This window comes from Quercus lobata, chromosome 4, assembly GCF_001633185.2.
Source record: "Quercus lobata isolate SW786 chromosome 4, ValleyOak3.0 Primary Assembly, whole genome shotgun sequence".
Lineage (NCBI taxonomy): Eukaryota > Viridiplantae > Streptophyta > Magnoliopsida > Fagales > Fagaceae > Quercus > Quercus lobata.
Window position 1 is genome coordinate 12,505,026 of NC_044907.1, and position 13,179 is coordinate 12,518,204.

Here is a 13,179-nt window from a genome sequence, read left to right on the forward strand (position 1 = left end):
TATGGGATTATTTTGCCAACAAATAACCAAACAAATGGTGAATTAAAATTACAATAACTTCACTTGAGGTTTTGGAAAATGTCAAGAACTCCTTCCTATTCTTATAAACAAATTTCTATCCCTTAAAGTTTTGATTTATATAACAAATAACTCCATATGACCATTTAATGTCCATCACAAATGAGTCAAAATAAATAACTTTCAAATTAAATTCTCATACAAAATAATAAAACATACTAATTAAGTTGGTTATATAACCAACAAAATTAAAATTAAAAATAATACAAATATTAATATCAGGTGTTAGTCACTTGTCATTTTTAAAACTATGAGGGGGGGTTTTTATATATTAATTTCAGATGTTAGTCACTCCATGGTCATGCTTTTGTCACCACTCAACTTGACCAGGAGGGTATATTATTTGGGAACAAATTTAAACACATGGCTGAGTCTGAGCTACTCATTTCACATATCATGTCACATGTTTCTAGAAGATAAGAGTTCCACAATTAAGCAACCCATGTCCCTTCATTGTTATTGTTGAGAGAAGGCTGAGAGTCATCTTCGATAAAACTTGAAGACTCAGAATCATGAAAGCAATACCTTTCCTTTTCTGTCTTTACTTTTGGTGAATGCAATATTGCTATTTCATATGCCACAAATCATTTAAAAAGCTTATGTCATTGTCACTTTTTATTTTGGCACCCCATAAATGATCTTCTTTACCAATGAACAACATAGTGGAAAATTAACTATTACAATATGGCTTCTGTTCTCACTTTCTTCTCCTTGTATCTCATGCTTTTCTCAACTTCCTTCACCGTCATTAATGCGGTATTCTCTGAACAATCCCCCATGGCCATATTAACAAAACACATGGAGAAACTGACCCGCCTCCACTTCTATTTCCATGACACCCTTGATGGAACAGACCCAACTGCTATTAGAATCGCTGGACCAGCAAACAGGTCATTTAGCACTACTTTTATGACAGATGATCCATTGACTGAAGGGCCAGAGGCTAGTTCAAAGCTTGTGGGAAGAGCTCAGGGAATATATGCATTTGCTTCTCAACATGACTCTGCCTTGCTTATGGTGATGAATTTCGCTTTCTTGGAAGGTAAGTATAATGGGAGTGCCCTTAGCATTCTTGGGCGTAATCCTTTTCTCAATAAGGTCAGGGAAATGCCAATCGTTGGAGGCAATGGAGTTTTCCGATATGCTCGGGGCTATGCCTTGGCAAAGACAGTTTCGTTTACTCCAAAAACTGGAGATGCTGTGGTTGAATACAATGTGTCTGTCTTGCACTTCTGAGAGTTCCAAGTTCTTCAGTATTACGTGTTCCAAATCAGTCATGTTTGTAGCAGTGTTTCTACTATTGGATAGTAGTGTAATTTTTCTAATAATAGAATAAGGCTATTGGGGTATATCACATGCTAGAGGGACAGATTATTCATTATCCATAAACTTATTTGTCTCAACCAAATGGAAAAAAGCTCAATCTATAAAACCATTCCGTATACACTCGCAGAAATGAAAAACATATAGACCCCTTTTGTACAAAGAAAAAGAAAAATTACAAACAGAAAGGAAAAGGAAAAGAAATCATTGGCCCCATGGAAAATAATCTCAGTTCTACCTCCAAGCTGAAAGCGAAAATAGGGGATTATCTCGCCAGCAGATAGCCAAACATCCATTCTCTTCTTTGACATTATACTGATGATCATAGCTCTGCAATAATTCTTTTGCCTTTATCATACCAAGAAAGCTAAAATGTACCCTCCCAAAACCAGCCAACTCAAGCCTTAAAATCCATTTCTCAAGCTTCTCATGCCTCTCCTTTCTCTCCACTCCTTCACATGCTATGATGTTTTTAATTTCCTCTCCAAAAAGCATCTTCTCAATCTTCTGTCAATCTATCGGTACTCCTGATACTGTGGAATCCAAACAATCAAAGAGAGCAGCATAGAATTTGAATGAATTTATGACTCTCTCCATTAAAGTAAAACCATTATGGTTTGCTTCCTGCTCAGTTATCACCATTTTCGGTGAGAGGCCCCGAAGAGAACTTAGAAAGCTTTCCATCTTTGAGGAAACACTTAAGAGATAGTGGGGATGATGTGGGAGTGTAATCAGGTGCGTCCATGTACAAACTGACCAGATCCTTCTTAAGGAACTCTCGTAAAGGCCGCTGGTTTATATGTAAAACTTTTGGCCGGTTCTTTGATGCCACAGGCGAGTTCCTCACCATTCCCTCGTCAGTTGCCCAGAGAGAATGTAGCTGAAGTACAGAGCTGATTGCAAGAACTTCTCCAGTCTTAATGTGCAAACTTTCAAGATCAAGATTCTCTAGTTTGCTCACTATAGGATTAAATTGAAATGGGATGTTCAAATTGTTTGCTTTTTCCGTTAATTGATGATCCATTTGCTCTAATACCTCTTTGTTTTCATGAATAGCTGTAATTTTCAAATGCGGTGGGCCCTCTGGTTGTGAACTTAATTTCTGAAGAAAATCAAACAACTAGGCAGGCCCAAATGAATAGAGATCAATAATATGAACTGCCTTCTCCCCCTCCATAGCTTCTATAATTGCCTGATCTGTGATCACATATGCAACCTTTAAGAAGGGGTAAAGCTTAAAGAACAATCTTTGAACATGAATTTCCTCATAAACTGATGATATTTTTGTCTTATTGAAGGCTTTATGCAGACCAGGTAAGTTTTTAAGCATTTATTAGCAAATGCCTCAATGAAGTATGCAGTAATTCGCTGAATTGCATCACCATCAGCAGAGGCAAAATGGGAAATATGCTCAAGACAGATATTAGCACTCTGCATACTATTGGCAGCTATATGGATGGCACATTCATCAAGAAGTTTTATCAACTGCAGAGCCACCTCCCCAGACAGTGGCTTCCTGAACTGTGATCCTAACCCAGGAGATAGTTGCGTCCAGGGACTGGATTCAAGGGATGCAGAAGGTCTGCTGTCTTTGGCTCCTGCCATAACAACTGAGAGTAAACTCTATGCAGTGGGAATGGATATCTGAAAATTATTTTAAAAACAGCTAGAATGGGATCAGATGTGTAGGAGAAATAATAATTGCCACAAATAATAACAGTAATCTATGATTATTGAGAAATTGAGAAAGCTGAGAGAAGGAAGAAAGATATTGAATCTTTCTCTTTAAGTTGCTTGATTTTTTTCAAATAATTATAAACTTAATCCAACAAAGGTTAAAAACAAAAAAACAAAAAAAGCAAAGCTAAATTTTAAAAATATACTTTCAGGAAAAAGATTTAGTTCTCCAAGTCGAAGGAAGAAGTTAAAGAACACACATTTTTTTAAATTTGCTTTTAACAAATTATCACGTGGGTGAATAACCTCCATCTATGTTTTCTCTTTCCACTTCATTAGTATCAATAGAAACATGTCGCAATTTTTTTCTCTATTTGTTTTAAACGCTACTTTCTGAAAACAACCAAAAAGGTCAAAAATAAAATTTCCCATAAATTCCAGAACAGAATTAAACAGAGCCAATTTAGGTTTCTAATCGCCTAATATCTGAAAGCAGTTTCAATTTTTCTGGTAATTCAACACCTCGTTTTTATTCTGCTTTAACATTTTCCCTGCAACTAAACAAAGCCTGAATGAAAACCATGCCAGAATTCAATAAAATGTCACCTATTATACAAAAAACAAATAGCATGCTTAAGTGGATGTGTATTGATAATTACTAACTGTACCAAAAGTTTAAGTAGTGAATAGGAGGTGAAGTGGGGACATAATTGAAACTCAGAAAAATTGTTCTCACACCATAATAAATAATTATGAAACAGAAACATAGGAAATTACGAGAGAATGCTCAATTAGCTCCTCCTTGAGAACTGATTCAAGTACACCACCAACTTCAAATTCCCAGCTGGGTTTTGAAATTGATCAAAAACCCAGAAAAACCCCCCTCAGAAAATTCCCACGCTTGTTGAGCCAATCTGCCTAAACAATCAAAGTAGTCTCAGAGCAAAAACAGGGTTTGGTGTCTGCCACTTAATTGAAGAGTGAGTCAAATGGAATTAAGTTCTTTGACTTGAAGGACTAGAATCCATGGCTGCGTTGGGGGTAATATAGGACATTTATTTTTGTCGTCATTGAGGTTTGTGTTTCTAGATTTCATCCCTCTCACTCTCTAAAGTAGATTCTTGTCTTGTCAGTATGTGAAGTGGATTGGAATAAGAGATGGCCAAACTTGGTGTTACGGTCACTAACCCAAATATGCTAATAAGAAAATTAGACAAAACTCCTTGCTTGTTGTTTTAGGGGCTGACGATGATACCAAGGAAGGTCTTGTGTCAATTTCACAACTTTACTAAAAATGCCAATACGAGTGTTTGAATATTTTCTGCCTACTAATAATTATACGGAACCATTGCTCTTGCTTGCAAAATTAGCAAATTGTGAAATCAAGCGTGAAAATGAGTGAGTCTATAATATTTGTTGTTTCTAAGGGTGCACTGGTGCTTAAGAAACCAATTTTGGGCCACTTTCTCACACATTAGGTAAGAGAGAGTCTCTTCAATGTTGTAATCGAGTCTTATTTAAAATTAATGTATAATCCATGTATATGCACGATACAATTAAAAAAAATTACAATTACATATATATATGAATTCAAATTATAATTTCTCTTTCTTTTATTTTTTTATTTTAATTTCTTTTGGATATACACATGAATTTATTATTATTTATTGGGTTTTTGATGATTTATTTATATTAGACTCTTCGTCTTTTGCACCTTATTATCTCACTTAGAACAAAAATTTAAAAAAAAAAAAACTTAAATAAGATATATAGTGCAAAATTAAACAACAATTAAAATTCAATTTAAAACCTAATTGAATTTTCTCTTCGATCTGCCTATTAATATATATATATATATATATAAATAAATATTTATAGATGTTATGTGAGTAAGATGTAAAAATTCGGAATGGGTCCAGCTTTCATTGATTTTTCTACATTATCATCATTATCTCAAATGTTACGTGGATAAGATGTAAAAAATTAGCTGATATTTTTTGATGTACATTGTAGCCTTTTAGGGTTGTTTACTTAAAATATGGAGAGAAGTATGAAAATTTAAGTATTATATTCGGTGACAATAGACTTTATAATATTATGAATTGATGTATTAATTTTTAAACACAAAATCAAAATCAAAATATAATAATTTACAAATTTATTATTATAATATTGTTGTAATATTATTAGTTTAATAGCTTAGATATATATATATATATATATATATGTGTGTGTGTGTGTGTGTGTGTCTTGTAATCTTTTTCTTTTAGAGAATCCAAACTGAATAGTTTTATTTCAACAACAACAACAACCAAAAAAAAAAAAAAAAAAGAGGAGAAATCATGTACTTCATAAGCAACAAAATTGTCATTGCGTTTTACATGAGAGAAACTAGTCATCCTCAAGAAGCATGAATTGTCTTGGACGATCTAACTAATGGTCACCTCCATGTCACCTTCAAAAGCAACATCTCTAAGCCCAATTTCTAAAACAAACTAGACTGCCTTACGCCTTGCCAAAGCTACTACCTCTTTAATTTCTACTTATAATGAGTACAATCAGTAGTAGCTCCAGGATTTTTTTTAGGGGGGTCAATAGCATCTTGAGCTAGGATTTTGTTGTGGGGGAGTAAAAAATAAAATGATTACTATTTTTTTTTTTTTTTTGTATATACAATTGTCGTATTACATACAATAATCTAACATAGTATTCTAAATAGTGTACAATACAATTATATTCTACAATAGTCTAAATAAATTATTAATAGTTTAAAGATCGGTAAGAAAATAACGATAGAATGCATAAATAAATATAAATAAATAACTAATATTTGTCAAATTAATAATAATTTATTATAATCATATGTAATATCAATTAAATAGAAATATATGATAAAGAAAAATAGTAACACACCTAAGAGTAGATCTGGGAGTATACATAAAACTAAGGAAAAAAAAATAGTAACTTATATAAGATTTTACTTTTGAAGTGTATGGATTTTTAACCACACATGTGTTTATTCTCTTGGAATTAGAGCAAGCACTAAAATACTTTTTGGACTTGAAAAACTATAGAATGCTTATCAAACTATTTGATTAGATAGAAAGAAAATATAAAAGGGAGAAAGAGAGAATGAGAAAAGAATTATACATGTAAATACAGATTAGTTGGTTGTACAAGTAGTGTAATTTTTTGTTGATGAAGAAGAAAAGTGCAGGAAAAAACAATTTCATTCTACCATCAACAATAAAATAAGCCAGAGTTTGGAGAGAAATTTTATTTATTTTTTAACAAAGGAGCAATTTTAAGAGTAATGCTACTAACAAAATATTTGCAAAATAAAATCCAGATGGCAAGTTGTTAAAGGTACGTAAAAAATTGATGTCAGTTATGGATTTAGATAAAAAGCCAATTTTATTGTAAAAATATTGTGAAAATAGCACTAATATAATCATGTTTCAAGTTTATTTCAATTGGGTTTAAAAAAATTTAGGGTCAGTGTCTTCAAAATTTTATTTTAGGGGTCAAAACAAAAATAAAAAATAACAAATTTTATATATAATTTTTTTTTTTTTGGGGGCCAAGCCAGGGGGTTCATTTGAACCCCTGGGCTAGCTGTAGAGCCGCCACTGAGTACAATCCCAGCCACTTATATCTGTTGGAATAATGCACCATTGAAAATTCACTTTAAAACATATTCTAGGGAGGTGGAGACCAACGAACAAGGAGTTGAGGTTTGGATGGAGTTGGGTTGTTGTCTTGGGAAAATTTATTAAATATATAAAAGTTGAAGGGTAGCATTTAGTGTTGTTACGCTCTTATAGAGTCACATCAACATAGTAGTTGGTCAGTTTGAGTCCACTCATTTCACTTTGGTCAATTTGGTCCACTTTATTGCATTTCAGTCCACTTCAGTCCATTTAGTCCACTTTGGTCCATCTCTCTCTCTCTCTCTCTCTCTCTCTCTCTCTCTCTCTCTCTCTCTCTCTCTCTCTCAGCTTAGGTTTGATTTTTGTCAAGTTAATTCTCAATTTGGCAGTAACAATTTCAGTTTATATCAAAACACAATCTACATGGCTATATATTTGAATGTGTCTATTAATTATTTTAGTGATATCAATTATAATTATGTGATAATTTTTATTATCATGATAATATCCTTAAGAAAAAATGAGAAATTTGAATCTTTAAAAATTTTAGTTGTACCAAAAGAAATTAGAAAAATATAATACACAATAACAATAGTTAGAAGAATATGGACTACTTCACAAAAGAATAATATGAATAAAAAACACCAAAAATAATAAAATTATATATTTGTAAAAATAGAAAATCGAAATTACTTTTAGAAATTGTTTAGTTTTTAGGGAGAACAAATTATCTAGAATAAAATATAAAGAATAAATTATGTATCATACCAAATCTCAAAATAATTATATATTTTGGACTGCAACTAATTTGAATAGTTTCGGTTTTAAACTTTTTGGTCTTAATTTAATTTTGTATTTTCACTTATTTTGGAATTTTAAAACTTATATATGATAAATTGTAATAGTAGACTCAATTGTATAAATTTTAATCATTTGTAGAATAATAACTTACATTATTGATTAAAATCCTAATTTTTTTTATTAGGTTGACAAAGTGATCACAACGCGACAACCTAACCTAATTCTTAGAGCTATCGTGGGTTGAGTTAGGCTGTTTAGAAGATTTCTTAACCTAAGGAGATCGGATTGAGTAAAAAAAAAAGAAAAAAACTCCAAATACAATCAAACCCAACATTTCTCATAATTGTGCCCTCACTTATTCCTTTTTTTTTTTTTCTTTTCTTTTTTGGATCCTTAAAATTTATCTATTTATCTACTTGAGCTTGAACCTTCTGTAAGTACTAAGTCACATGTTATGTATTTGAACTGAATATGTTTTTTGGTTGAATATATGTATGCTAGGTGTAAACGGGCGAAAATTAATTTGTAGAAAATGGGTTTCCGAGGTCAACCTTAGTGTGCCTATATGGTTTAGCTTTTAAGTTAATAGAAAAATATCAAGTAATTCATAAGAGAGAAGTATATTTTGATATTAACTCTTCCTCGGGTTGGTCTGAGAAGCGCTAGTACATACAATGTTCAAGTATCGATTACAGGATAGTGTTACACAAAGTATGTTTCTTTTTCAAGTTTTCATCCCCCATTTCTGGAGGTGTTTCCTTTCTTTATATAGCTATCTGAATTGTACCCTAACCCCCCACATGTACAGTCACTAATCTTCATTTGGATGCTTGTCCCATCAGGATTTTGCTGAAGGTGGTAGAATGTGATACAAGCTATGAGGGTATTGTTCAGGAGTCATTCTTTCATTAATGCGGCCAGTTGAGTTGGTATAATATATTGAATGCAGAGGTGATGGGTACTTGGATATTTCCCCTCTTCTTTGTTTACATGTCTCTACCACCTTCCTCGGTATTTTGTCTTTTGTTCCAAGTGGCCTGCTCAATGCCTCCCGAGGAATGCTCGCTCTTTGGACTCCTCGGGTAGTCAGACTCTTCAACCCCTATTCTCGGGCTCTCTATGTATTGGGTCAGAAATAATGAGGGAATGGACCCTTTCACCTCCTCGGGTTAGGCCCACAGTGTTCTATTCTGTACTCAGATCTTACCCCTCCCACACTAGATATGTGAACTGAATATATAACTCTCTTCATGATGCTAATTATCTATGTTAGCAATAGTCACCCACAGGAGACAACACAAAGAAAAGAAAAAGTTAAAATCATCTAAGTGTCTTCAATCTTTAAGTAATTGGACTTGTTTATTGATAGGTCCAATTGAAGGAACTTATTTTTATTGCTTTGTAAGTTAAGAAATAAGTTGTGTAAAAGCAAGATGTACTTTAAAAAGACAAATTTTTAAATATTATTCTAACAAAATAAATCAAATAAGCTGAAAAAAAAAATACTCGTATATAAAAATACATTTAGACTAATTACACAATTTTATTTGATAAAACAGGAGACAAATGAGATTTCACAAAATTAGTATCAAAATAGGACAAGCAAAAGAGTTTTCTTTTGCCAGATTTCTCTATTGCAACTTTCTTCATTCTTAAAGAAAATAATATATAATTTTTCTTGGACCTTGCACTGGGTGGACTTTGAGAACTGCGAAATCTTATCATGGTGGGGAATTTGCTTTTAAAAAAACAAGATTTGATTACAATCATTTGCTAGCCTGAATTTTGGACCTTTTTGCTTGCGTGTGCTTTGTGATGTCTTCAAGAATTCTTCTTGTTGTAAACGTTGAAAGGAGAAGATTATGTTTGGCACTTCTAAAAGGATGAAAGAGATAAGTTGGGGGTTCTTCATAATTCTCACAGTGATTATTGATCTTTCTCACACTTAGAGTATGTTTGGTAACTATTTTTTTTCCCTTATTTTCTGTTTCCAAAAACAATTTTCTATTTTTAAGACTAAAAAACTTGTTTGGCAACCTAAAATGAATAGAAAACAAAAAATGTTCTCAAAACTCAATTTATGAAGAAAACTGAAAACATGCAAAAGACTGTTTTTAGTTTCTAATTTTCAAAAATCAATGAAAACACGCATTTAATTTTATGAATTTGTCTCATTTAATAAGTTAGTATTAGAGTTCAACTATGTTAATGAAAACAAAAACTATTACCAAATATAACCTTAGTAATCACAGAATACATCATTGATGACCGTTAAAAAGGAAGGGGGAATTATGAGTTTGGGTGTAACTATGTTATATTAATCACTCACCCTTCTAATTATTATTCAATGTGGGACTTTTCACTTAAATATATCCAACATATTTGAAACTTTACTACACCAAAAAATAATCTATTGATGTGACTTGATAGTAAAGAGCAATTACAACCCAAACACAAGACACTTTTTCACACTATGATATGAATGTTTTTCAATCTCTTATCACTCTTGTTTAATATAATAACTAGTCGTAAATCCATGCGATGCATGAAAAAATGTGATATAATTATATTACAATAGAATATAATATATTTTGTAAGTTGTGTATTTGAAATTATTAATTGTTTTTACAAGTTTATATAAAGGAACATATAATGGAGTTGTCATTTAGTAGAAATATATAGTGATATAGGTATTAAAGCCTAAATTTAATAAGAAGATTAAAATTTCATAATTATAGTATTTTTTTTACATTTTTAGTATTATCATAATCGGTTAACTTATTTGAACATCTCCAAGAACATAAAAAACAAAAAAACAAAAACAAAAATATACATTTCCAAGTCCATGGAACACATATTAAATGTTACATTTAAGTTTAAATACTATATAAGTTTAGAATGGTAGTAGCTTTTTTGTTTTCTATATAAATATAAGTATACGTATAATGCCTATATTTGAAAATTGAATTTTAAAAATAATATTTTCAAAATTTATCATTTGTTTTTTTGTTGCTATTTTAGGGCCAAGCTCATATCTCTAACTTCCAATGCCTATCTTGTTTGCATTTATAGCTCAAAACTAAAAAGCCATGTTTGATAAAAATCATTTGCTCTTCCACTAGAAAATTTGATTTGATTTGATTTTTTGAATTTTTGAGCCCAAAATTGATAAGGAAACTTACAAAAAGAATCAATTTTAGGCCCAACCGCCCAAGTAGTCCATCCTAAAGCCAACCAAAGCCAATCACACCGCACTGCCAAATCGACCATTGACAACAATGATTTTTCGACCACCTATTGCTTTCCAACAAAGTGCACATACTATCCCACAAACTGTATAGACTTTCCAATAAATTTGTAAAAATTTTCCAATCAAATATACAAACTGCGGTTGCACGATTTTCCTGGCCCAAATTCTATTGATCAGGCCTTGGCCCAAAGCGCAACCCACAATGTATTGTTTGTAGAGGATGGGTCAAAGAACTTGGCCTCAGTGAGTCTATTCGGTCTGATGCATGGGCAATATGGTTACAGAAAATAAAGACACAGAAATGGATTTCTCACGTAGGATTCTATTTCTTCCCTTTCTAACCAGTTTTCTTTCTCCTCTTTCTTTGAGGGACTCCATTACATTATATAGCTCCCCTCCTCTCATCTCAACCTTACACTTGTTGATCGTCTAGCATTTACTTGAGTACCTGTCCCATCAGACGCCCTCATCTCTCCCTTTGTGAGTTGCAGAGGCCAAGGCGGTACTGTTCAGGGGTCTTTTCCCCATTAATGTGGCCAAGAGGGTGGTTGGGGCGCAATTAATGTGGTGGCAGCTCCCCATAAGATATTTTGGATTTTATTCATTTTATATGTTGGGAGGATGAACTGAAATGGCTGGGGAGAGATCCCCGTCTGGGTTTCGTGATGTCCGAGGAGGAGTTACTCCTCGGAAAGGTTTCCTTGGCGTTTTACTGGGAGTGGGTAATGCTTCATGTGTGGTCTCTCTTTGGACAGGAAGCTCCTCGGACGGGCCTGAATTTGGAATAGCCCATTATTTCTGGGCCGGGCCCCACAATAGCCCCTCAAAACTCCGGTTTCTATCTCTTTCCGAGGAGAAAAACGAGGTTTTGACGTTTGGGAGAGGATGGAAATAAGGAGAGCGTGTGGCGCGCGTGCGGACCGTTACTTCTGACGCGCTGCAATTTACGAGGCGCGGCCATTAACTTCTGGAGGCGTTATGTTCCCTCATCCAACGGTGTGGCGTAGATCGAACGGCTATCATTTTTTCTCGTATTTTTAGGCAGGAGCGATCTTTTCTCTCTCCTCCTGGCTATATAAGACGTCATAGGGGTTCAGTTTCTTCTTTTATCTGCATTTCACAAACCTTAGAGGCTTCCAGAGAACTCCATCGAACCCCAGAGATACACGAACACTTGCGTCCGTTACGCCACCGTAGCCGTTTTTGTGAAGCGCTTCGTCCACGAGAGATTCCCAGGTGTCTCATTGAACGTTTTGTGAAGGTACCAGTACATTTCGTTCATCTTGCTGTTTCAATTTCCTCCTCGGACTCTACTTTTTTTTCTGAGTCTTTACTTTTGTTCCCTGGTTCAGTCCAGATGGGTAGATTTGAGAAATTAGTAAACACCCCAGCCGCTATGGAGGCCTTTAGGGCTAAATATCACATTCCCCCAGGAGTTGGGCTGCGGTACTGTCCTCTTGAAGGAGTATTGACAGATAGAGGTGAGGGAGAAGTCGTTATCCCCATGATTGCTTTCATAGAGGGAGGGATGACACTTCCCATGCGTAGGATCACAAGAGAATACTTGTTCAACCATAGGTTGACGCCGTATCAATGTGCCCCGAATATGTTCAAGATACTAGGCTGTGTAGATGTCTTAGACGAGCGGATGAATCTAGGCCTTACTTGGCATAATGTGGCCTATCTGTATGAATGTCACCGCCTCGGGGATGAGGGGTATTATCTTAAATCCCGGAACGAGGATGTTAGGTTGATCTCTTGTCTCCCAATATCCAATAAGACCGTGAAGAATGACTTCCTGATTGCTTCTAGGGAGTGGTTCGACGGTATTCATTGTCCAACTCGGGCAGGAAACCCAGGTGCGGCGTTTTTAGGATCGATCCTTTTTTGGGAAAGGATTTAGTATTGAGGGTTTATTTTTCTTGCTTTCTTTGTAATTGGAAAACTTTGTGAACTAACCCCGCTTTCCTTGATTGCTTGCAGATAAAGTTTACGTCGCTCCTCTGCTAAACTTTGTGAACGTGCCAGCGTTGAACTACCTTCTTAGATCGGAAATTTACGTTTCCGAGGACGGACAGTTGCGTGCGGCTCATCTGGTTCTGGGCTATCAACCTCTGAGCAGCTCTTTCCAGGCTATCGGTCACGCTATAAGGGCGGGCAGTCCGAGGTTGGCTAGGATTGACGTGTCCAGGGACGGGTTCCTAGCTGAACACGATCTGCCACCAGTTGTGTTGCCCGGTGTTAGGAATCCCTACTTAGCAGAGCAGCTACCTCCGCCAAACGAGCCTGGTGCTGCCGTTCAGGCTGAAGAGGAGGCCGAATCATCTCGTCTTTCCCTCGAAGAAGAGATAGACGAGTTTTATTTTGAGGAGGAAGTTCAGCAGACCCCCTTGGTGGAAC

At 34.5% G+C, this 13,179-nt stretch overlaps 1 protein-coding gene and 1 pseudogene across 1 annotated transcript; one reads left to right on the forward strand and one right to left on the reverse strand.

Moving 5' to 3' along the window:
- The first annotated feature begins 724 nt into the window (after nucleotides 1–724).
- On the forward strand, nucleotides 725–1,877 carry LOC115983654 (dirigent protein 22-like). Its single transcript, XM_031106391.1, has one exon. The coding sequence runs from the start codon at nucleotides 763–765 to the stop codon at nucleotides 1,312–1,314; it is 552 nt and encodes a 183-aa protein (XP_030962251.1). The 5' UTR covers nucleotides 725–762; the 3' UTR covers nucleotides 1,315–1,877.
- On the reverse strand, nucleotides 1,622–4,109 carry LOC115983653 (annotated as a pseudogene).
- Between the last annotated feature and the right edge of the window lie 9,070 nt (nucleotides 4,110–13,179).